This window comes from Apteryx rowi, unplaced genomic scaffold (assembly GCF_003343035.1).
Source record: "Apteryx rowi isolate R43461 unplaced genomic scaffold, aptRow1 scaffold_118, whole genome shotgun sequence".
NCBI lineage: Eukaryota > Metazoa > Chordata > Aves > Apterygiformes > Apterygidae > Apteryx > Apteryx rowi.
The window spans coordinates 937,145-960,294 of record NW_020447397.1 but is presented as its reverse complement, the minus strand read 5'-3'; the positions used below and the strand labels follow the sequence as shown (position 1 = coordinate 960,294).

At 39.7% G+C, this 23,150-nt stretch overlaps 1 protein-coding gene across 1 annotated transcript; it reads left to right on the top strand.

The window, feature by feature from the left end:
- The first annotated feature begins 5,151 nt into the window (after positions 1 to 5,151).
- LRP11 (LDL receptor related protein 11) lies at positions 5,152 to 22,640 on the top strand. Its single transcript, XM_026083874.1, has 7 exons — positions 5,152 to 5,191; positions 5,750 to 5,907; positions 9,661 to 9,802; positions 11,950 to 12,075; positions 12,847 to 13,059; positions 22,100 to 22,201; positions 22,486 to 22,640. Exons 1-7 carry the CDS (start codon positions 5,152 to 5,154, stop codon positions 22,638 to 22,640), a joined length of 936 nt encoding a protein of 311 aa, XP_025939659.1.
- The last annotated feature ends 510 nt before the right edge of the window (positions 22,641 to 23,150 follow it).

The window sequence follows — 23,150 nt, the reverse complement described above, 5'->3', positions numbered from 1 at the left end:
CGGCCCCGGCCGCTGCCCGCGCGGCTTCCGCGATAGCGAGGAGCTGGTGCCTCGGTGGCGAGGAGCCGCCGCGGGAGGAAGCGGCACTGGCCACGGGGCGGCTTTGCGGTTCAGGCGGCGGCCCGCGTTACCCGCGGGCTCCCACCGAGCCGGCGGAGCACTCGCCAGCGGGGCTCGTACCCGCGAGGGCTTTGCAGTGTCTGTGAGCTGGGGGCGAGGGAAAGGCCTTCGCGTTTTTGCCTCCGCAGAAAGCTTGGTGCTCGGTGCACCAGCTGGCGGTTAGTTGAGAGCCAGCAGATGGGAGGAACGCGCTCGTGAGCCTGGCACTCCCCGGTGAGGATCACGCAGACCATCACTGCACAGGTTCCCTAGTGCAGTTACCCGCCCTTAGCGCCTTGGCAATGGGAACTGCTGGGGCCACTCACGGCAGAGCCCGGTGGGGTCGCTTGAGAAGGATTCACAGCTGAACAAGCTAATACCCTTCCTCTTGGGTCCAGCAGCTGTCCACAGTTGTCACCTAAGCTGCTCTCTTATGTACTTAATTCCTGCTTAAGAACTTAAGATTTAGACCAAAGAAGAGAAAGATATTTCACAGATAGTCAAGAGGTGGCACAGATGGTCTATATAACCTCTAGAGTCTAGACCACGTCACAAGAAGCAATTTGGTCACCCTTGAAGCATATTTAAACACAAAATAATCCAGAGCAAAGAGCTGTAGGTGAAGACACATCTGTCTTTAAGAATTTAGGCTCTTTGTATTTCCTGCCATCTGATCCAAAGAACTTGCAGTCACTCCCCCACCTCCCACAAATACAATCTATTATTAGAAAACAGTTGATCTTAGCTCATGTCATCTTAATTTCATTACCTTCTGTTGACAGTACTTTTTAAATGTCCTCTTCCTCATCATCTTCAGTGATTCATATATCTACCCAATTAAGTTAGTCACTACGCACAACATGAAGAAAACCGAGTCATAGTGTGAATGGAAACACTGTATCCAGATTGCATCTGCTATTACTTGCCCCCTTGTCAGGGGAGAATTTGAACTTGATTCCCCATCCAGTTCCACCAGTTGTATGAGAATGTCCATGGAATTATACTGGAGAAAAGAGGAAACAAGGGCTCAGTTTTTAGAGGAGTTAGCTGCCTAAATATTTTGCAAAGTGCATGAGTAGATGTGTAGAAAGCTATGGGAAGAAACTTGTGGAGAATGAAGATGAGGCAAGCTTAAGATGGCAGAAAAACCCAAGATATGTTTTTGACATTCACAACAGGGGGAGTATTAGATACACAGTATTATTTATGTGGCAAATTTTGGGTGTGTATTATAACCATGTATGAAATTGCAATATAGAAGGCTTAAGACTAGATTTTAAACCAAAGTCATAGAGAATTAGGCTTCTTTAAAAAACTTTGAAAATATCTACAAATGTTCTTCTTCATTTTGAACTGCCTTTCATTAAAATCTAGCATCTCCTAATGTAGAATGAAGTTATGGCATGATATAAATAATATTATTGATCAAATGATACTCTAGCTATTGGAAATTTTGAATTCCAAAGCCCTGTCTTTTTGGCAGCTTTAGTGACTATCAGAACAGAGCTAGGAAGGCATTTTCTATTGTAATCTGCAAATTGTTCTGTGTCCTGTTGGGTTTATTTAAAAGTCTTCCCTCTGGGTAACTATGATATCAGAAACAGGGGATTATAGCTTCTTAATGCAATTACTTTGGAGCTGAAGCAGAGCCACAACGGAGAAGAAACTTTATTCAAACATCTGTCAGCCATGACATAAAACAGGAAAGAAAAAATTAAGATTAAATTGTATTGCCGTCTGATGTTATGTTATCACTGCATTTTTAAATTACATTGAAAAGTTAATCGGGATGACAATGCATGGCAGGAAGATGAAGATGTATCTCTTTTCTCTTATGTCACACAGTGATTTAATTTACAGGAACAAGCTTTGCATTTCGAGAGTTTCTCTCATACAGGGATCATGTCTTACCTATTCTTTTTTTTTTTTTCAGAGTACTGTGCTATTGAGTCTTCTGCTGTTTTCTTTTTGATAATCCCAAACCAGTATTTATTCATGAACGTAGTGTCCTTGTAATTTCAAAATGCTTCTGAGCATTAGTATACAGTGATCTCTAGTGTTTTGGCTTTATATATATTAATGATCTTCAGTATACCAAAACCAAYTGTGTATTTAATTCTAAGAGCAACTAATGACAGATATGTATTCTTCAGATCAAGTGCATCTTTGTATTCTTCCAGAAAAGTCGGTGGTGGGATGAATTTTTGAGATAGGACATTCCAGTGTATCAGAGCCCTGATCTTTGATTCATTTTCCTCCTGGTTTATGCTGGTTTAACTGTGGATTTACTTGAAGGTAAAACTGAAGCAGTACTATTACCAATCAGCAGCCTCAAGCCATCTGTGCTGTATTAACAATAAAACCCCATATACATGTACTGAAAGAAGGGGCACTCCTTTTTGCCTTTGTTAGGCAAATTTTTAAATTTTTGACATAGAAAGAAAGAAGAAGGACTTGAATGCCTCACCAGAAATGTATAACTTTCCTTCAGTGGTACTCACGACTGGTGAGCAGTGGAGGATTCAACCTTAAGGTAAACTGAGGTCAAAGAAATTTGGGAATATGTAGTAATGTCGCCTTTTATAAAAAAGCCTTCATTCAGACCACTAGCATTGTTGTTGACAGTCCAAGTCTATATAGAGGTTGGATCAGTAGARCAAATTAAGCCTGGTGTGTCCCCCCGGCAGGAAAAAGGGGTTATTTATAAAGCTGTAGCTCCTTTTCTAGAAAGCCACCAGTTCTATTATCTCAGAGCGTTACTCTGTTATATCAGTTTACTATTACTTATCTACGTTCAATCTAAATAAAGGTTAGAAATAGAAGTTAAAATATACATTATGAGCTTGATTTTTCTACTAACCTGTGTCTGATCATCCTTTACACCTGTGAGCTGTGATTGCGAATTGCTACCAAGTATGCCTCCTTGCTTTTTCCACTGACTTTTTAGAAGCACACATTATCCAGGTGTGAGGATATTTCACTTTATAAGGTTTATATATTCCATTGCATATGACTTTGCAATGAAGAAAGTCTTTAGCTGTATGGACTGTCTCTTCATGTGCCAAATGTTTCTCTCAGGCCAATTTTTCTTTCCTAGAGCAAGAGATTAGTTGATTTGCCATTGATTTACCTGTCTGAAAAAGTTCTGGCAACTTAAAAGGCATAGTGCCCTCATACTTTGGGAACAGAGGCCTGGATTTTGGCAGGAAGTGGCTGTGTATTAGCATTTTCCTAGTCTCACAAAAATGTGACCAAATAGAGCCAAGAATAGATATATGCTTAGTAAAATTTATGAATTTTTAACAGACATATCTGAGGCATCTACCAGCACTTTGAGCTTTGATTTTCGATCCCTGTCAGATTCAGCTGCAGTGAGTTCAGTTTGTCTGCCCAGCCCACTCACTAGCCTGCAGTACAGAGCTGTCAGGAATTTCTGTGAGCTGCAATGTTTTCAGCTTCCCCTACGTGAACTGGCCCAAAATGACTCCTGCCATTACAATTCAGGCTGCTGTAGTATTAAGTTAGTCTGGGAAGACAAAAGATGCTTATTGCTTAAGGCCCAAGGGAAATGGTTTTTGCTCGTGCCTCAGAGCTTCTGCATGAGATTAATCAAGTCATTTAAAACAGACTAGTGACATGAAACCTCTTTTCAAGTTAGAAGCATAAGAGTGGGCTGTGCTTTTTCAGATCCAGGTCAGTCAAGTTCGTTATCCTCTTTCTGACAGTGGCTGGTGAAGTAAATAATAATGTAAAGCCTGTACATAATTCATACATTCCAAATAGCGGTTGCCCTGGCACTGTAATCCTGGTGTTTATTAACAGTGAACATTTTTTTGCACCTAAATGGTGCTTTTTAAACATACTTGATTTTGAGAACTCTGTGAATACACGTTAGGCAAAGCTTCCTGTGCCAGCTGGATTAGTAAGAGCTGTTTAATACCGTTCTATTATTAGACTCTGTTTTCAGTTATTTGTACGTTTCCTAGTTTAAGGCATTTGTGTTGAAATTTTCTGTCCCTTATGTTTGGTGTCAGCTGGATTTCTCTGAAGTTTTCAGAAGAGTGCCTTAACTACTTCTGAGAAAAAAAGCATATAAAAAGTTTGCTGTCTAGTCAGTGATAAAAAAAAAATTGTACCATGGCTCCATTGCTTTGTTGAGCTCCAAGCCTTCAAGCAAGGACTTGAAATTTGACAGAGTGTGTGCAAGGAGGAATACCTTCACTGACTTTCATTTGTGCAGCTCTACCCAAACTAAGTGAAGTTATAGGCTTGTGTTTAGTAGATATTTTTTAGAGCTCGGTGTGAAAATTCTTCATATGGGCGTTCTTCACTGAACGTGCTGCACACCCAAACAGATTGTGGCACGTGCTTCCTCCAGGAAAAGGAAGATGTCTCCTGCAAACGCTTAGGCGTGAAAGCTGTATTACTGGTGTGTCTCAGTAGAGTTTGGAGAAGTGAGCTATGCGGATTATTTGCACGGGGCAGAGGGAGGGCAGRGGGAAGATCAAAGAACAGAAATCATCCTGGTGCTTCAGAGTGCCCAGAACACAGGAAATGAACAAAACTGGTGGTGGAGACTTGCTCTAGTGTGTCTGAGGCAGGGAACTACAAAATGTTACGGTCTCATGGCTAAAGCTGTCAAATGCTGACTTGTAGAACTAAATTATATCCATCTCTCTTCCCTGCACTTCCTGAATGTTGCAGGGCAAATTAGTTAAATCACTTTTTACTTAATGCTCACAGCTTTAATCAATAAGAACTGTACTTTAAATATTTCAAAATGCTACAAATCCTAAATATTCTGAAAATCAAGCTTCAATTGTCTTAAATCAGACACTTAAAATTGGTCATCGTTTCTGATCGCATTTGTATCATGTTTTTGTGCACTGCTTCACCACGTTGTCAGCTTACTTTAAATGAGTCTTCCACTCCTGTAAGATATTGTTATGCACTGAGTGCTTTAAAAGGTGTACAGTAAATGCCATCTGAATGTGTATGTAATTCATGTTTACATCAGTTTTCCTTAATTTAGGTTAAAAAAATAAACCAACAATGCTAGCAGTCCTCTTTGTTGTACTAGGCAAACATCCATGTACGTAACAGAGGTTTTCTATGTAACATGCTTGTAAGCAAATAGAAGTTTAAGGATATACCAGCAATTTCCTCAAGACCTCATTGAACAATTTGGAACAGTTAACTGTACTAAAATTTAAGTAGATACAATTACTTCACTTTAACAAAATGTGTGCTAATGAACATTGTGTTTCTGATATTTTTAAGCCTTCAAATAAACAGAAACAATATGTTGTAGATGCTGTTTCAACCAGAAACACAGATCCAGGCTTTCTTTTAGTGAAAGCTTAGCTTTTTGAGAATGTGTGTTGTGGGTTTGGACTGCTGCAATGAGAAACATCTGACAGCACATTCAGTTAACCAATGCAAACGCACTGAACAGTGCGCTTAAGTGAACAGTCTCTCACTGAGAATTGGGGAAGAGAAGATTGCTGCTCTGAGTGCTGAGAAGTATTTGTGTTGTCTTTCTGGTGTTAGCGCAGTGGTGGATGAATATCTTAACAAAGAAAAAAATGTTTTCCTCTGATAAATAACGCTCCCCCCCTCCTTTTTTTTTTTTTTTTTTTTTTTTTTGAAGACTATGATGAGCCTCCACAGTGCAAGGCGGGACAAGATACTGTGCTGCAGTCGCCTGTTGACTGGGTGCTTCTGGATGGCCGAGAAAGTTCAGATGACCACGGAATTGTGCAGTATGAATGGACTTTGCTGCAAGGTGACTCATCTATTGAAATGAAGGTACACATGGAACCTCACATATAGCCAGTTACTGGCAGTTTGTTGTATTCATTATAGCTCAGTTTTAAATGCAGGAGTAAAAACATTACATGTATTCAAATGGCTACCAAGTGCCAAATTTAGGATGAGTAGGTTGAATATACAACTTGAGCCTTTATTTCATGTGGTTTATACAGTTCACCTATGTCCAGGATGGCATGAGACAGCCCACGTCAAATAAGTAGATGCCAGTATTCTACTGTACTTCAGCTCTGCTCTCTTCAGGCATTGTTTGTGCTCACTGCAACTGCTTTTTGGTTTCTGTGATCCAGGCCAGAGAAACCTCAGTAATTCAGTTACTAAAAATAATACGGTATTTTCACCTACAGTTTTTTGTTAGTGCTTGTTGAGAAACTGCAAAGAAATTTGTGGTGTAGACCTTACAAGACATATTGAAGGACTATTTTATTGTATGTGTACCATTTCCGCTACAACTGGGTTTTAACCTTTTTCATCATTATATCAAAATAACCATCAAGAGAGGGATTCTCCACCCTACCCTTCTTTTGTGGATGCTATAGAGCAGCAGAAAAGGAAAGGAAAAATGTTTCAAACTGACTGAGTCTTCTCACAGTCTCTTATAGCCTGCAATACTGAAAGCACATTGGGGACTCCACCTAGAGCAGGAAGGACATATCAAAGGGGAGAGGGAGTAGACCATAGTCCTTACTGTTGCAGAGGTGCTGCCCCTAGATAGGAAGAGTTTACACAGCACAGCATCAGCAACAGGAACAGCCCCAAACCCAGGAGGCCATGTGTGCTTGTGCCACCGCAAGCCATACTTGACAGTTGCCACTTACGTCCATTCAGCTCAGTTACATCAAAGACAAGTTGGATAAACTAACAGTATCAGCAAAGTTACTCAAGATTTGTAAAACTGGAACAAACCAGAGCTTAACCTAACACAAAGGGCTGGCTAAATGCATTGAAACCTAAAATTGTCAACCAAGACATGAAAAAAAACAACTGAGTAAGTGGTTATTTCTTAATCTCCTGCAGGGCAATGTAAGTAATGTGTGATTATTGAACATCACCATGGCACAGTTAGGAAACAATCTGCTGGATGAACCTTAAGAAGACAGTTGGGTTTCTCTTGTGCGTAGTTACTGAAATTTATGCACAAGTAATTTTTTGTCACCATGCTCCTTGAAGAAAACACAGCAGGGGTATTCAAAAGTATTAGTTAAGYCAGTGCTGCATACTTTTGAAAGTCTTATTTTCTACTGCAAGGTCCACATCTTTGGAAGGGTTACCACATTTAGCCAATTCTGAATTACTTGATGCTGTATCATGATTTGAATCTGTCGTGTCAAAGACCATTGTGAGTTGTTTATCGTCATTTATTATTTTATTGGCTTGAAAATTAAAAGGCCAAAAGGCATTCATGAGGAGTGCAAACAGCATAATACATAGAAAAGACTTGAATGAAGCTTGAATAGTTGCTAGATATCATCTGGATAAAAGGAAGATTTTCTTATTTTGAGTTGTTAATCTGACCTTTTGCAGCATCACTAGATTTCTTTTGAAATTATTATGTGATGTAGTAATATGCCTACAAATGGAACACATAAATAAAAAGTTAACTAAAATTTTTAAAGTTCCTGTTTTTACTTTAACTTAAATTTGCTCCGTAAAATAGAGACCAGGCTCATGTTTATTTAAACCTGCAAAATTCCCATTAATCTTGGTGATTTCTTTATATTTGATAACTGAAATCAATTCTGACACAGGTTTCAGCTTAAAGAGCTACTTTTCCATTGTCTTCAAATGAGCAGGAATTTCTCCCATTGATGTCTGTCCTGATGATTACCATGATAATTTAATTTTTAGTGTCGAATTAATAACTGTAATTATTCATGCAAATATTTGGTGGGTTAGTTGGTATCCTGAAGCTACTGGATTTCTTGTAATCTATTCTTAGAAAACTATAAGTGAATCCATAGCAACCAGGGATAATGAGGCTGTGTGTTTAAAAAAGATAAAAGGCAGCTGTTACATTGCACTTAGGTACCAAAGAATAAATAGAAGGCACAGGAGGGGAAAGGACTGCTTAAAGAGATCTTCTTATATTGTAGAAGGAAGCCAGCAGAAATACTTTTTTTTTCTGTTGTGATTAGTTAGCTTAGGGATAATTTGCATGTTAGATTGCTCTCTACATACTGTAGCTGCAAAGCTCGGCGACAGTTGTGGGGGATTGTTTTTTTTCCTGATGATTACCTGGAAAATTACTGTCTGGTCTGAGCCCAAGTTTAGAACAAAGCAGGTACAGTCAGGCATTGTTCAGGGCAGAACAGAGATAAAAAGGAAAGCACAGAGGTCCTCAAGAGGAAGGGTGTATTCTGAAGTTAGTGGAGTTTCTCTGGATTTTTGCCGAGAAGAGAGTGGGACTCTGCGGCTTATGAGTTTTAAAAATCATATTTGCTCTCCCAGCAACCATTGTGAACAGCAGCAGGTGGTTTTTAGAGTATATTTAGCTTTGTAATACAGTAAAGAATAAAAATGCAAAGTGTCATATTCTTCATCAGGAAGCAATGAACAGCACAAATAGATAAATCAGTGCACTTGGATATATGGAAAAAGAAAGACATTTCAGTTAAGAAATCAACTTACCAGAAGAGTAAAGTGAATTTATCAATATGCCCTGCTTTAAAACCCTAGGACTCTGTTATCATGTTTATTGAAATTTCCTGTTCTTTTTTAGGCATTAAGAGCAAATTTCAATGAGTGAAAGCAAAGCTCTTTATTGAATTTTKTTTTTAATATTAAAGGTATTCACAGAGGATTTCAGTGTACTTTTCAGTAAATCATCACTATAAAAATAGGCCTGTGCTCTTCACTTGTAAAAATGCACTAGATGTCCAATTAACTTGTGCATGGCTTTATCTATTCTTTTGTAATTATTAAAGTAGGTGTTACTGAATTCACAGACAGTTGGAGTTATTTGTGAGTGGAAACTGTCATGAGATTTAAAAAATTATCTATACAAATATCGTACTCATTTTATACAAACTTATTTGTAAATTACTACTTTACTAGTAAAGTCATTTTGGTACCYATTTTAAATTATGATAAAAGAAGTTATTTTCCTATATCTTTTCTGATATAATCCAATTTGAGTTGTTTCTATACATATATATATATATGAAATGACTTTCTGAAATCTAATGGTTAGGGCAGTCACCATAGATTAACATATTTTCCAGTACAGAACAAAGCATAAAAATGAAGGACGGAGCGTGGAAAAATTCAGTCCAGACAATTTGTAAAAGTTGCAAGTCATATATATATGTCATACTGGAAAGAGGTAGGCAGTCTTACTAATAAAGCAGTGCTGTCAGTCACCTTATCAAAAGTCAATATATTGTAAAAGGCATTTCTGTCATTAGATATGTATTGGTCTACAGATTAACTGGATAGAGAGTACAAGGTAAAATATTCTAAAATATTACTGCCTCTGACATTTTCCAATGTTAGGATCCACAGCTCCACGTAATTAAGTGAACCATTAAAAACAGTACACAAATGTTAAGCATGTTTATTTTTCCATACTGAAAGCAAAAAAAGATCAAAATGTGATAGGCTGATATACATGCTTGAGTGGTTTGGCCAGACTTAAGAGTAGTATTTTATTTGTATGAAAAGCACTGGACACAAAGTTTATGGACAGATCCTTTATACCAATGCGATTTTTTTTCACTGGGTTTCCTTTATCAGGTACCACAACCAGGAACACTGAAGCTGTCTCACTTTCAGGAAGGTGTATATATTTTCCAGCTAACTGTGACGGACACTGCTGGACAGCAGAGCTCTGATAATGTCTCTGTGACTGTTCTTCCTATGGTTCATTCTGCAGAAGGTGAGAAAATGACTGAAATCATTGGCTGTGTGATGTGATGGAGGCAGAAATCTTATTGTCCATTCCTCTATTATTATCTCTCCCTTATTCTTTATGTAATGACATCTCTTTTGGTTTTGAATGGCTGTTTCAAATTCAGGAAGCAAAGGTCACTTTTTTGTTAGAGCAATAATGCTTTCAATCGTCTAAATATTCATCGCTCTATTGCTAATAAGCATGCAGGGTTGGAAAAATGAAATATTGCCATATGCGTCAGGCACATTGTGACAGTTCATTGTATGGTCAGACAGGGTGCTCAGAACATGGCAGGGCTCCTACTGTAGGGAAGACCAGTTAAAAGTAGTTAATAATGCGCAAGACTAACAGATTAATAATAATATTGGCCTGCACCTGTAGGCTAAAAGGTGGGATGGTTTCTTGTTTTCATGCATTTAAGCTTTTCTGTTAAATGTTTGTTAAGCAGTTGTTGAAGTTTTAGGTCACTGTGAAAACTGAAACTGATCATTTTTTAAACTCTGAGCTTTGGAGACATATAAAAAGAAAGCCAAAAGCATAAAAGATAGAAAGGAAGTTGCATTTCAGTGGCTGTCATTTTGGGGTTCTTTCTTAACTAAAAAATAGCATGTATATAGATCTGGCTAGTGTAATTACTTCTAATTACCTTATAATTAGCAAGTTGCTAATATAGATCTGCTGTTCTAGCACAAAGTAAAGGTTAAACTAGCATGGTGTATCTGGATATTTTACTATATTCAGCTGCACCAGTGAAAGCTTTGCTCTGCTCCAGTGGATTATCTCTACGTTAGAGGGTAGTCCCAGTGGCAATAAATTGGTATTATGAAAAAACAGTTATGAATCTGTTTAATAAAGTCTGTGTTCCAGTAATGGATGGTAGAATTGTATTCATTAATGTTTCATTCAGCTAAGCAGGCTAAGAGTTTGCTGATTTATTTGTTGCTGTGGGCATCTGTGGTGTCTTTTGGGTGGAACAAGTAGAGGATTTGCTGCTTTTTTTCTTTTTCTAATTCCCCAAGTATGTTTGCAATTCAAGTGCTCCTGCTATAGTTAAACCAATGCACAATGCCTTGCTGCATACAGGACCTGTGCTATTATTAGCACTGAAGTCAATGAGATGCATTTTCAAAGTATGAGTTTTTTGGGTTTTAAACAGGCAGTACATGTTCATGCTATACTTTCATTAGCATTGCTCAGCTTTTAAAGTTGTTATGGCGCATAGCAGTATAACAGCTAAAGGCTGTGACTTGCTTATGTAAATCTATTTGCTGTTACCAGCTTAACCAAACACTGAACTTGATAGTGCTTTACAAAGCAATGAAATACATTGCTGTTGGAAAGACAATAGTACATACGTAAACACTCGGTAATTATAAGATCAAAATGGGTTTCAGGAGAGCTTTGAGTATGTATCTGCAATTGTGAAATGTCCAGGGACATTCTCTATTTATAGAGGAATCTAAATACTAAAGCAGGCAGCAATCCAGTTCTTTCTAGTGAGGGTCACTTGTAAGATCTTATGCTTGTTCCTGTTCTGACATATGCTGTGTTTGAGTCAATGGATTGCTCATGTGAATAAATGATGGGCATTCTTTCTTTAGTCTTTCAATTAGGTTACAGAAAACATGCTGTAAAAGAGCCTGTAGCTATAATACRGCTCATATATGTGCATATAAAATAACATATTGTCAGAAATACAGAATGGGTATGTAGTATGAATTACGTGTTTGAGAAATGCAATTAAAACCATAGAGATCTCATCTATTTGTTTTCAGGGCTGTCCTGGATTTTTTAAGCCTGGAAAGAAGATCTCCTTTCAGCTTAGGCCACTAGAGCTTAAGGTGCTGCAGGGGTGCTGCACAGACTGCAAGGTGCTACAGCCTCCAGGTTGAGAGCTCCTGTAGAAAAAAAAGATTTCCAGAACAGTGATGAGGGTGCAAGGAACAGCTCTTATGCATAGTTTCTATGTCTGTACAGCATTATAGAGCTGAGCCAGGCCTTTCTTCAACTTTCTACTTTATGTGTGGTCTTTCTTGACACATTCTGGTTTTACTTTTGCTTGATACTAGAGATTTTAGTCATTGAGTATTTTGGACTTCTCATTTGGTAATATGAGAATTGTTTTTCAACAGCTTGTGTCGGAGTTTGTTCTCGCTACCAGTTTATCTGTGATGATGGCTGCTGCATTGACATCACATTTGCTTGTGATGGAGTGAAACAGTGCCCTGATGGATCTGATGAAACTTTCTGCCAGAACCGTAAGTGCGCTGTGCGACAACGTTGATCATGAAAGTAATCGTAGACTGTACGACCAAAGGGAAATGATGCTTTCTGTGTTCTCTCTTTCCATGAACAATCACCTTGCTCTCAGTCTAGAACCTTTCACTGGAAATAGTATGCAGGCAGGTTGGATGTCAGCATACAGCAGGCACTCAGAAATTAACTCCATTTTTTTAAAGCATATTAAAACTGCCAAAGTCCCAAAATGACAGATTTTGAGTTAAAGTTCTCAACATTTAAAAGATCAGTTCCTTACTTGCGTAATGATTCCAGATACCTTGTCTTCATCTGAGAGGGTGTCTCGGAGGTACACTTGAAAGCAATCATGCACCTTACAAAAATCTGAAATGCTTGGAAATCTGGGCAAGTAGGGTAACAAGCTGATTCACTATTGCTCTGTTAGCCTTTGTTATTCATCTTCAGTATGTACCCATGCTCAGCAAAGTTAACAAGAACCAACAGGGGGCATCAGGGGGTGGATTGGCGTGATGGCTAACCACTCTTTCATTAATATTTCAGCTGCTAGATTTCACATTAGAGTTCATATGTGTACTCTTACCTAATGGCTGACCAGGGGCAATTGGTAACTTGTTATGCAACTGGAACTCACATTTCATTGTACGTCTGAACCTGATGAGCTTGTTTAGTCTACCTCAAGGCCCATGTTGCAGGGTCTTCCAACAGAACACTCCCCATTCTGTTTAATTCCATACAAAAATGATTGGGTTTTTTTGTTTCTATTAATGCAGTCAGCCCAGGCCGGAAGACAGTGACCCATGCAGCTCTTGGCACTACCCAGCAAAGGACTGTAGGACTGACTGAAAATGCACATGAAAACTTTTCTGCAGACAACACCCTGAAAACCACTGTAAGAAATCAACCGCTTCTTTCACTGGATGCAGACATGTCTAACCAATCGCTTTCTCAGGGACCAAAGAAACAAATCAGTGGATTTGTGCCAGGTAAGAATCGAAAAGAATCCGTTCCAATGAACTGTCTTCTATTAAGGAAGAAAGTGTCTTTCACCTTAAATTTAATTAAGCTGTCTTTTGGTGCCTTGCTAACAGTAAAATTTTGCAAATGTAAAAAAAACACAAAAGGAGCGTTTAATAGGTAAGTAACAACTAGGTATTGCTTTATAATTGTCTAGTCTCCTTCTTACCAGGTGGCAAAAAGAAAGTTAAAACATGGAAATGCTAAGAATAGAATACAGCCTAAGGAACAAAACATGCAATGATCTAAATACAAACAAATTCTGCTACAGGTTCAGCTATATAAGCTGATGTATAAGGCTCTTTAAATATTTAGGGGGACACCTTCAGTAGAGCACACCAAAGTAAAGCTTGGGTGAAAGTAATTGCATAATTGCATCGCTTCTCATGCTAATTGGTGAAGGGTTTCTTTGTTTTTTGTTTTTCTCTGAACAAATATCTTAATTTTTATGGGCACTTCTTTCTGAATTGCATCTCCAGGGCCAGAAAAATCTTTCCTCACTGTAGAGAAGGCTCATTCTTTAGTCACAAAACTCACAAGTCCCCAGAAGTATTGCCTGTAGTGGTCACAAGCCTGCTGGGAGTCAGTGTGCAGTAATTTTACAGGCAGCAATTACCAAACATTGCCTGAAAACTCCAGAAGCTCCAATGAACTTGGCATGCCTCTTAAGGCAGTCGAAACAGGTCATTCCCATGCTGGTGATTTAAAATTATCTGAAATGACAAATGAATTAAATTAAAACTGTGTGCACAGAGCCTTTTTAAACTGAATGCAAGTCCTCCCACTTTTATTTCTTCAGGATTTAGACTGATTCTTGCAGCCAGAGATGCAGCTAATTATAAGTATAGTTTTATTTTCTTGTTGCAACAGAGCAGTCCTTAGTGCCTTCTGATGCTGGCCCTTGTAAAGGGCGCTTCCCTTGTGCACTTCCATGTTTCGTCAGGCACTTACTTACATTTCATGTATGGTGGCTGCAAAGGGAATGAAAACAATATTCTCCAAGAATTTGACTGCTTCAGTGAACGTGTAGGAATTTGTGGCAAAATTACCTTGCAAATGCTTCCTCTTTTCTGGCATTGTAAATGAACTCATTGCTCCCTACCGGGATGACTTAAAATTCTTAAGTCTGCCCAGAATCCTTTTGGCTTTCATAGTTCTGAGCAATGGCTGATACAGCGCTACCCAAACTAATGATTAAATCATCCAAGAGCATTGTTAACACCATGGAAGTTCAGCTGGTAAGTGGGTCTTAAAAATTGTTGGGCTTGTGATTCCAGAAGTAAAACCAGAATTGAGGTCACCAGCATAAAAGTTTGGCAACCTATAATCTAAGATTATGATTGAAAGTGAATGTGGAAGAGTGGCACTTCTGCATAGTCATTTTCGGTGTTTACCCTTTGCAGTGAGTTACTTTGACAGTTTTCTCTATCAAGGTAGCCTTTTGCACAGCAGCAGACAATAAAAGGAAAAAAAGTAAAATTATTATAAAACTAAAAAAATTGTGATGGGGCTTCAGTGATTAGTGTAATATCAGAAGCTGTTGTAAACTCTTTTTAATTTTAAATAGCCAAGACTTCCAGCTGACCATGTCTCACCTCAGTTCTTGTTTTTAATATTGCTCTACTGACAAGTCATAATTTAATCTCAGTTAATTACACTTAAGGATTTCCTTGTCAAATAGCAGCTCACTAACCCAGTAGCCACTATTTTTAACCAAAAAATGGCAAATGACAAACATCTCAATGCATTTTTAAATAGCTTATGGATCACTTCCAAAGGGGTTGCAGGCAGTGGGACCTGAATGTTAGGTATCCAAGTCCAAAGGGCAGCTGCCAAAATCTCTGCTGAGCTGCTGTCTTCTCATGGAGGCACTTAAAATCCATCGGGGTCGCGTGCATTAATGATTCCCAGAGGTCCAAGAGAGCATCTGGTCCTGCCCCACTGGCAAGCATTGCAGTCTTTATGGAGTTGAGCAGACAGACATTTATCTCATTCCTAAAAATCCACCCATATCCATTAAATTAGGCCTCCCTCAGTCACAGTCCTATCAAGGAGGTTGCAAACCAAACCTATTAACGAGGCTCCACAAAAATGCAGACAGTTACTCTGTGCATGTGTGTGTGCTTTATGCTAGAGCACTGGCCCGGAGGGAGAGCTGGATTCAGTTCCATAGAGGTGCTTCAGACTTGCGGAAAGTGTCTGGGCTGCTCTCAGGGACTCACCACCTCCCTGCTCAAGCAGTCCCCTTGGTTTAGAATAATGAGAGGCAGAGAAAACAGGACAAAACTCTGTGGCATAGTGGTGAGAACACTTCCCTGAGCATCCTGACTGCTTTTCCCTCCTCCAGGCATGTGTGTGTGTTTTATTCTGTGATTACTGAAAGTAAATACAGTCACTGTGCTCATATACACAGTCTTTGGTTCCCCTGCCTCACTTTGTTGCCTTAATCTGACCCACTGCTTAAAAGAGAATGACTTCGTTAGGAGGGACAGAAAGACTGGGGCAGCTCTAAGAAGCCCATCTGGAAAAGTGGTCAGGAAGGGCAATAATTGCTAGAAGAATTCTGAAGAGAGGTAAGTACTGAACAGAAATCATACCAGCAGCCTTAAAAGTTCAGCAAATTCACTAGCAGAAATGCTGTTCTAGGATATACCCTCTCCTGAGACGTCACATCCTCTGCCGGTGCCAAGGCAGCACCTGTGCGCCTCATAGTCACAACACAATAATATTGCTTTTTAGCTTAGAGCTGACTTTGCAAGCATCCAGGGTACTGAAAACATACTGTTATAAATTGTTGTCTTATAAATGAGATTTAATGCTAACATGGTGAGAAGCCGTCTTTTTAAGATGTATATTAACAAGTATGGCTTTACAGCAGCAACGCAGGTTCCAGCTTTTCACTTCAGAGAGCTCCATTCAGCATCACATTTTTCTGGTTTCTTAGTTGGCATTTGTAGCTTGTTATGAAAATACAAGCTAGGGTGGGAAACACGACAGTCTTAGTAGATACTGTGACTTCAAGGCAGAACGAGTGAAGATGCTAATTTAAGAGTAATTTACCTACTGGAGACAGCATGTGGCACATTCTAGGTGGCCATTAGACATGATGCTTGATCCAGGAGTTTTCAGCTGACTTTTCAAGAATAGAAGCTTTTACCAAGAGGTTTCAGGAGAGGAGAATTGCTTTGCTTTGTTTTCACATTTGCCTTTGTTACAGTGGTGGTTACAATACCAGTAAAGACAGGACCCTTCTGCTACTTAACTTCCCATCAGTAACCTTCATCTCTGAGAGTGAAGATATTCAGTAAAGGGATCTTTTTGCCAAAGACCACCATATTTATCTTTTCTCATTTTTAAAAGGACCATGAGCTGTAATGTTTTAAGCTGTTGGAGAATTGGTTGTTCCTTACAGCAGGAATGCAAGTTCTCTGCATATGAGGATAATACTAGCAAAAAATTTATCCCAGAACCCCTTCTCTCCTCATAGTTTCCCTGTTCCCAATTTCCCATAACCTGYTCTCTCTACTCTAGTAGCCCCCTGCTTTTGGCTCTGATTTGGTACAGGCTTTTTGAGGATTTACATTTAAGCATGAAATGGGGTAATATACAAGTCCAAGATAAGAAGGAATGTTTGCAACCTCTCCCTCACCTAAAAGGGGATCTAGTAACAGTAAAGAAAAAAAAGTCATTCACTGTTGACAATGGGTGAATCTGTTCTGCACTTCTGCATCTCCAGCGGGGTTCCTCTGTGGCAGTGTGACTTTGGAGGAAGGCCACGTCCAATTTAGAGATTATCCTGGCACGCAGTGCATTGAGCCTTCTGTAACAGGCTCATGATTTACAGGCATACCTCGGAGATATTGCAGGTTTGGTTCCAGACCACCGCAATAGAGAGAATATCGCAATACAGTGAGTCACACGAATTTTTTGGTTTCCCAGTACATATAAAAGTTATGTTTACACTATACTGTAGTCTATTGTGTGCAATAGCATTATGTCTAAGAAAATCAATGTACATACCTTAATTAAAAAATACTTTATTGCTAAGAAATGCTAACCATCATCTGAGCCTTCAGCGAGTCATAATCTTTTTCTGATGGAGGGTCTTGCCTCAGTGTTGATGGCTGCTGACTGATCAGGGTGGTGGTGGCTGAAGGTTGGGGTGGCTGTGGCAATTTCTTAAATAAGACAGCAGTGAAGTTTGCCACATCAATTGACTCTTCCTTTCACAAAGGATTTCTCTGTAGCATGCGATGCTGTTTGACGATAGCATTTTACCCACAACAGAACTTGGAGTCAGTCCTCTCAAACCCTGCCGCTGCYGCTGTCATACTCTAAATCCTTTGTTGTCATTTCAACAATGCTCACAGCATCTTCACCAGGAGTAGATTCCTTCTCAAGAAGCCACTTTCTTTGCTCATCCATAAGAAGCAACTCCTCATCCGTTCAAGTTTTATCACGAGATTGCAGCAATTCAGTCACGTCTTCAGGCTCCACTTCTAATTCTAGTTCTCTTGCTATTTCCACCACATCTGCAGTTGCTTCCTCCCCTGAAGTCTTGAACCCCTCCAAGTCATCCATGAGGGTTGGAATCAACCTCTTCCAAACTCCTGTTAATGTTGATATTTTGACCTCCTCCCATGAATCACAAATGTTCTTAATGGCATCTAGAATGGTGAATCCTTTCCAGAAGGTTTTCAATTTACTTTGCCCAGATCCATCAGAGCAATCACTGTCTATGGCAGCTCTAGCCTTACGAAATGTATTGCTTAAATGATAAGACTTGGAAGTCGAAATGACTCCTTGATCCATGGGCTGCAGAATGGATGTCRTGTTAGCAGGCATGAAAACAACAGGAATCTCGTTGTACATCTCCATCAGAGCTCTTGGGTGACCAGGTGCATTGTCAATGAGCAGTAATATTTTGAAAAGCATCTTTTTTTCTGAGCAGTAGGTCTCAACAGTGGGCTTAAAATATTCAGTAAACCATGTTGTAAACAGATGTGCTGTCCTCCAGGCTTTGTTGTTCCATTGATAGAGCACAGGCAGAGTAGATTTAGCATAATTCTTCAGGGCCCTAGGATTTTTGGCATGGTAAATGAGCATTGGCTTCAGCTTGAAGTCACCAGCTGCATTAGGCCCTAACAAGAGAGTCAGCCTGTCCTCTGAAGCTTTGAAGCCAGGCCTTGACTTCTCCTCTCTAGCTATGAAAGTCCTAGATGGCATCTTCTTCCAATATAAGGCTGTTTCATCTACATTGAAAAACTGTTGCTTAGTGTAGCCACCTTCATCAAGTATCTTAGCTAGATCTTCTGCATAACTTGCTGCAGTTTCTACATCAGCACTTGCTGCTTCACCTGGCACTTTTATGTTATGGAGATGGCTTCCTTCCTTAAACCTCATGAACCAACCTCTGCTAGCTTCAAATTTTTCTTCTGCAGCTTCCTCACCTCTCCCAGCCTTCACAGAATTGAAGAGAGTTCAGGCCTTGCTCTGGATGAGGCTTTGGCTTAAGGGAATGTTGTGGCTGGTTTGATCTAGCCAGACCACTAAAACTTTCTCCATACCAGCAAGAAGGCTGTTTCACTTATCATTCGTGTGTTCCCTGGAGTAGCACTTTGAATTTCCTTCAGGAACTTTTCCTTTGCACTCACAACTTGGCAAACTGTTTGGCGCAAGAGGCCAAGCTTTCGGCCTGTCTCGGCTTTCAACGTGCCTTCCTCACTAAGCTTCATCATTTCTAGCTTTTGATTTAAAGGGAGAGACCTGCGACTCTTCCTTTCCCTTGAACACTTAGAGGCCRTTGTAGGGTTATTAATTGCCCTAATGTCAATATTGTTGTATCTCAGGGAATAGGGAGGCCCGAGGAGAGGGAGAGAGACAGGGGAACAGCCGGTTGGTGGAGCAGTCAGAACACATACAACATTTATCGATTAAGTTCGCCGTCTTATATGGGCACGGTTCGTGGCGCCCCAAAACAATTACAATAGTAACATCCAAGATCACTGATCACAGACCACCATAACAGATATAATTATAATGTAAAAGTTTGAAATATTGCAAGAATTTCCAAAATGTGACACAGAGACATGAAGTGAGCACATGCTGTTGGAAAAATGGCACCAATAGACTCGCTCAATGCAGAGYTGCCACAAACCTCCAATTTGTAAAAAATGCAGTATCTACAACGCGCAATAAAGCGAAGCGCAATAAAACGAAGTATGCCCATATTTTAGTCCAAGCTAGAAGACCAAATCTTTTCTTCAGTAGTTGGGAGTAGATGCAGGAAAAGGAATTTGATGTCAGTAAAGGACTCCTTTCCATTTGCAGGCACATCTCCAGAGTGAGGTAACCCAGACTGCATCTCTTCCAAAAGGCCAGCACAGCATTTCTGCACGGCTGCCTCCAAAGTGCCCCAGATTTCCTTTCCAGGGAGGCTGTCAAACCCTGCACATTCTGGCACTGCTGCACTTATAAATGAATATAACAACAATACAGTTGCAGCAAAGCACACTGGAGTGATGGACTGGTTTCTAAGCAGCAATAGTTATTCTAGCAACCATGGTCATGTAGACAGGTTGAATTCATAAGCAGCCTGAAGATTTTCACTTCCCAGCATAGCAAATGCAAGTGTATAAATCACCATAACAGCTTTGCATTCCCCTGGCATAGGATCTCTGCCTCTCTCTAGGCTGCCTACACCAGCTGTTCTGCAGTACTGTTCAGGGATGGGATTACAACATTTGACTGAGTGCCCAGGCCTTAGTCATGTTTTCGCTGCAGAGGCATCAATAGCAGTATCCATAACTTAGGTCTGTATAGCCCTTTCCAGTTACCCTAAATTACACTGCAATTTCCCAGACACAGACTAGAAAATGAAGAGAAAGTAAAACAAAACAAAACCCACAAAGGATGCTTTAGCTTAATAGTGTTAAAAATACTATTAGGCAGGAAAGAAGGCCGCATATATAAAARTTATAATACTTCAGGGGAAAATCCTCCTTTCTCCAACTCCCTAGAGTTATCTGACAAAATCTCACAAGTTAGTTTAGGACTCTGACTCAAAGCAGCACTAGTGGGGTGAATTTCAAGTCCCTTGGAAGGTCTGTGTGAATTCCAAGGTGACTGGATTAGTGTCAGAGGAAAACCCTCTTACTTTTCATGTGTTGTCAAAGAGATGCAGACGCTCACCGTGTCAGGCTCCAAAGCCTCTTTGGCATATCTTTTTTTTTTCCAGTTGATAACAGACAAGATAGCCTCTCCAGTCCTGTAGGAATAGCCACAAATCATAACAAAACCCTACAAGCTTTCTTGGAAGGATTCTGTTATTCTTCTACCCTTCTAAATTTTTTTCCACTAGACTTCCCTGTATATTCAGATATATTTGCTAAATGTCTTTACAAGCAGTTGACTTAAATATTCTATTTATTCAAATGGCAGAAAAACAAATTCATAAAGCAGGCATTCAGACCTAGCTTTGTCATGCAGGCTGGAGCAGCTCTAAGAAGAGCTAGTGTCTTTTGGGTATTTCCAGAATTAAAGAAAATATTTATTTAATTTTATTTAGGGAAAACAGAAACAAAAAGCAGCTGCTGGCTTAGGTCTCTGTTACATTCAGATTATTCTGTGCAGCCCTGATACTATAAAAGTACCTTAAAGCCAGTGCAATTTACACTTAGCATTTCCTTAAGACCCCTTTACATACTAGAACAACTTAGAGGACTCCTAGTGTAAATGATGAGGACTGTAGCTTGTTTCTAAGGCATTTCCTGGCATGTGAAGTTAGTGTTTATACCCCCTTAACCATGACAGGACAATAAACCCAGAGCCTGGGAGGCTGTTTTGTAACTTAGAGTGGGGACATTAGTACCAACCTCATGCCAATACCAATGAAACAATTTAAGCATCAATTAAAAGGCAGGTGTATTTGCTGCTTCCACTGGCTAGTCAGCTTTCTGCAGTGCTTCAGAGCTGTTCTCGGTGGGTAGGAGGTGGATGTGGTTTATGTTCCAAGCTAATTGACTTAAACATTTCCTTTTAACACCGACCATTACACGAAATTCTGATTACAATGTTTCACATTCATATTTTACTGATATTGTAGCATAACATATTTCCATGGGCATTGTGACAGTTCTGAGGGCCATCAGGAAGTATTTCACCCCATAGCCAAAGTGCCTTTCAATATTTATGTTACCGCTAAAAAAACAAATGTCATTATACTTAAAACAGCCATATTTCTGATTTTTGTGAGGTTTTTGGTGGATTAAGCCGTCATTCTTGTATTAAGTGGATCCAAAGCTGTTGGTGTAGAAACTTTAGTGCAAGGGTAGGAGGAGGGAGTCCCAGCAAAGCTACTTTTTGCTCTTGTGAAGCAAAACTACTGTTGTCTATGCTCCCAAGATGAACACTTCTTGGTAGAAAAGTGTGTGTGTTATTTTTTTTCTTATGTATTTAGAAAAACATGTGGGGAAACCATTTCAAAGATGATGAACTAGCCTTTTCAGCTTTGTGTAGAACAGAAGGTATAAAAGAATATTGTTTGTACTTCAGTACAAACAGTACTTCAGTTCTGTACCTGTATATGTTGGGTAAAGGGCAAAATTAAGGCAATCTGTGCAGCCAAGCTATGCATTTCCTGCTTTACAAACTAAGGGTGGAGATCAACATAATTTGAAGTGGCCTAATTTTCAGCTATATATAACTGCTTTAGTAATGTTTTAGCTCATATTGGTCCAGATCACATCATAGAAGTTTTTATAGAGAATTTATATCTATCTTTTAATCAGTGGAAATTGACCCCACTTGGGTTTCGTTGAAATGTGCTGTGGTTTTGTGATGCAAAAATGAATTTACATTTTAGCTTAAATTTCATGTTACTTCAAAAATTCAAATTATACAATAGGTGGCAGCAGTTCTTATACTTCTTTCACATTATTTAAATTCATGATTAAGACTTCCTGAATGACTAAACTGTAGTATTCATTTATCTTGCTTGACTTTATGCAGATAACAGTTCCTCAGGGAAAAGAACAGATGATAAAAATGGAAATGGCATAACTGTGCCAAAGAGAGATCAGCTTGGAGGTAGTCGTCTAGTCCCAGAAACAGGTAAGACTGACCATGTGAATTCCTTTTGAATTGTGTTAGGGTTTTTCAGTCAGGCATTATAGACCTAGCTATTATAGTCAAGAATGGAATGATGGAATGATGTACTTCCATATTCTGAACCATTCTTTACACATATGCTCATACAGTATATTTTCCCAGTGTGAGTTGCTCCAAATATTAGCACATAGCTGATAGACTAGCCATATTTTTTAAAAGAATTTTCAGATTTCCTCTGCTGAATTCTCACTGTATTAAAAGTGTAATCTTTCTTAACCTCTTTGTAGGTGCTGTATTACCCTTGGCCTTAGGCTTGGCCATCACTGCTTTACTGCTGCTTATGGTTGCTTGCAGACTGCATTTAGTGAGACAGAAGCTTAAAAAAGCTCGACCCATTACATCTGAAGAGTCTGATTACCTCATCAATGGGATGTATCTCTGAAAATTGGATTTAGGTTGCTTGTTTTCTCCCCTTTCTCCTGTATCCATAAACTTCTGCCTCTAAAAAAGGACCAAAATCTTTAGTTAAGTTTCAAATTTAGAAGCCTACAAGATAAGAAACATGTTCTTCCCCTTTGGTGATACACACATGGTCAGAAAATAAGCAGTGTTCAGGCAACAGAGAGTGGCTCCAGTTGACTCTGTGTAGCAGACACTGCAAGGCGGAGAAACCTCCCTAGTTGTGGGGGGACACCTGAGCCCTCCCCACGGAGGCTGGGGCCCGGGTGGCCACAGCGCACACCCAAGGGCTTGGAGGCTGTCACGCTACGAAGCAGCCGGGCCCATCAGCACCAAGTCGCACTGGCCGAGCTGCAGAGGGAAGCCTGTCGGCACCCTGCCCTGCTCCTCAGTGCTGCCACCTCTGTGCTCTGCTCTGTGTACGGGGACACTCTAGAGCAATGTGTTACTTTACCATCCAGCAAAGACCGATCTGTGTCAGTTCCACGTGATA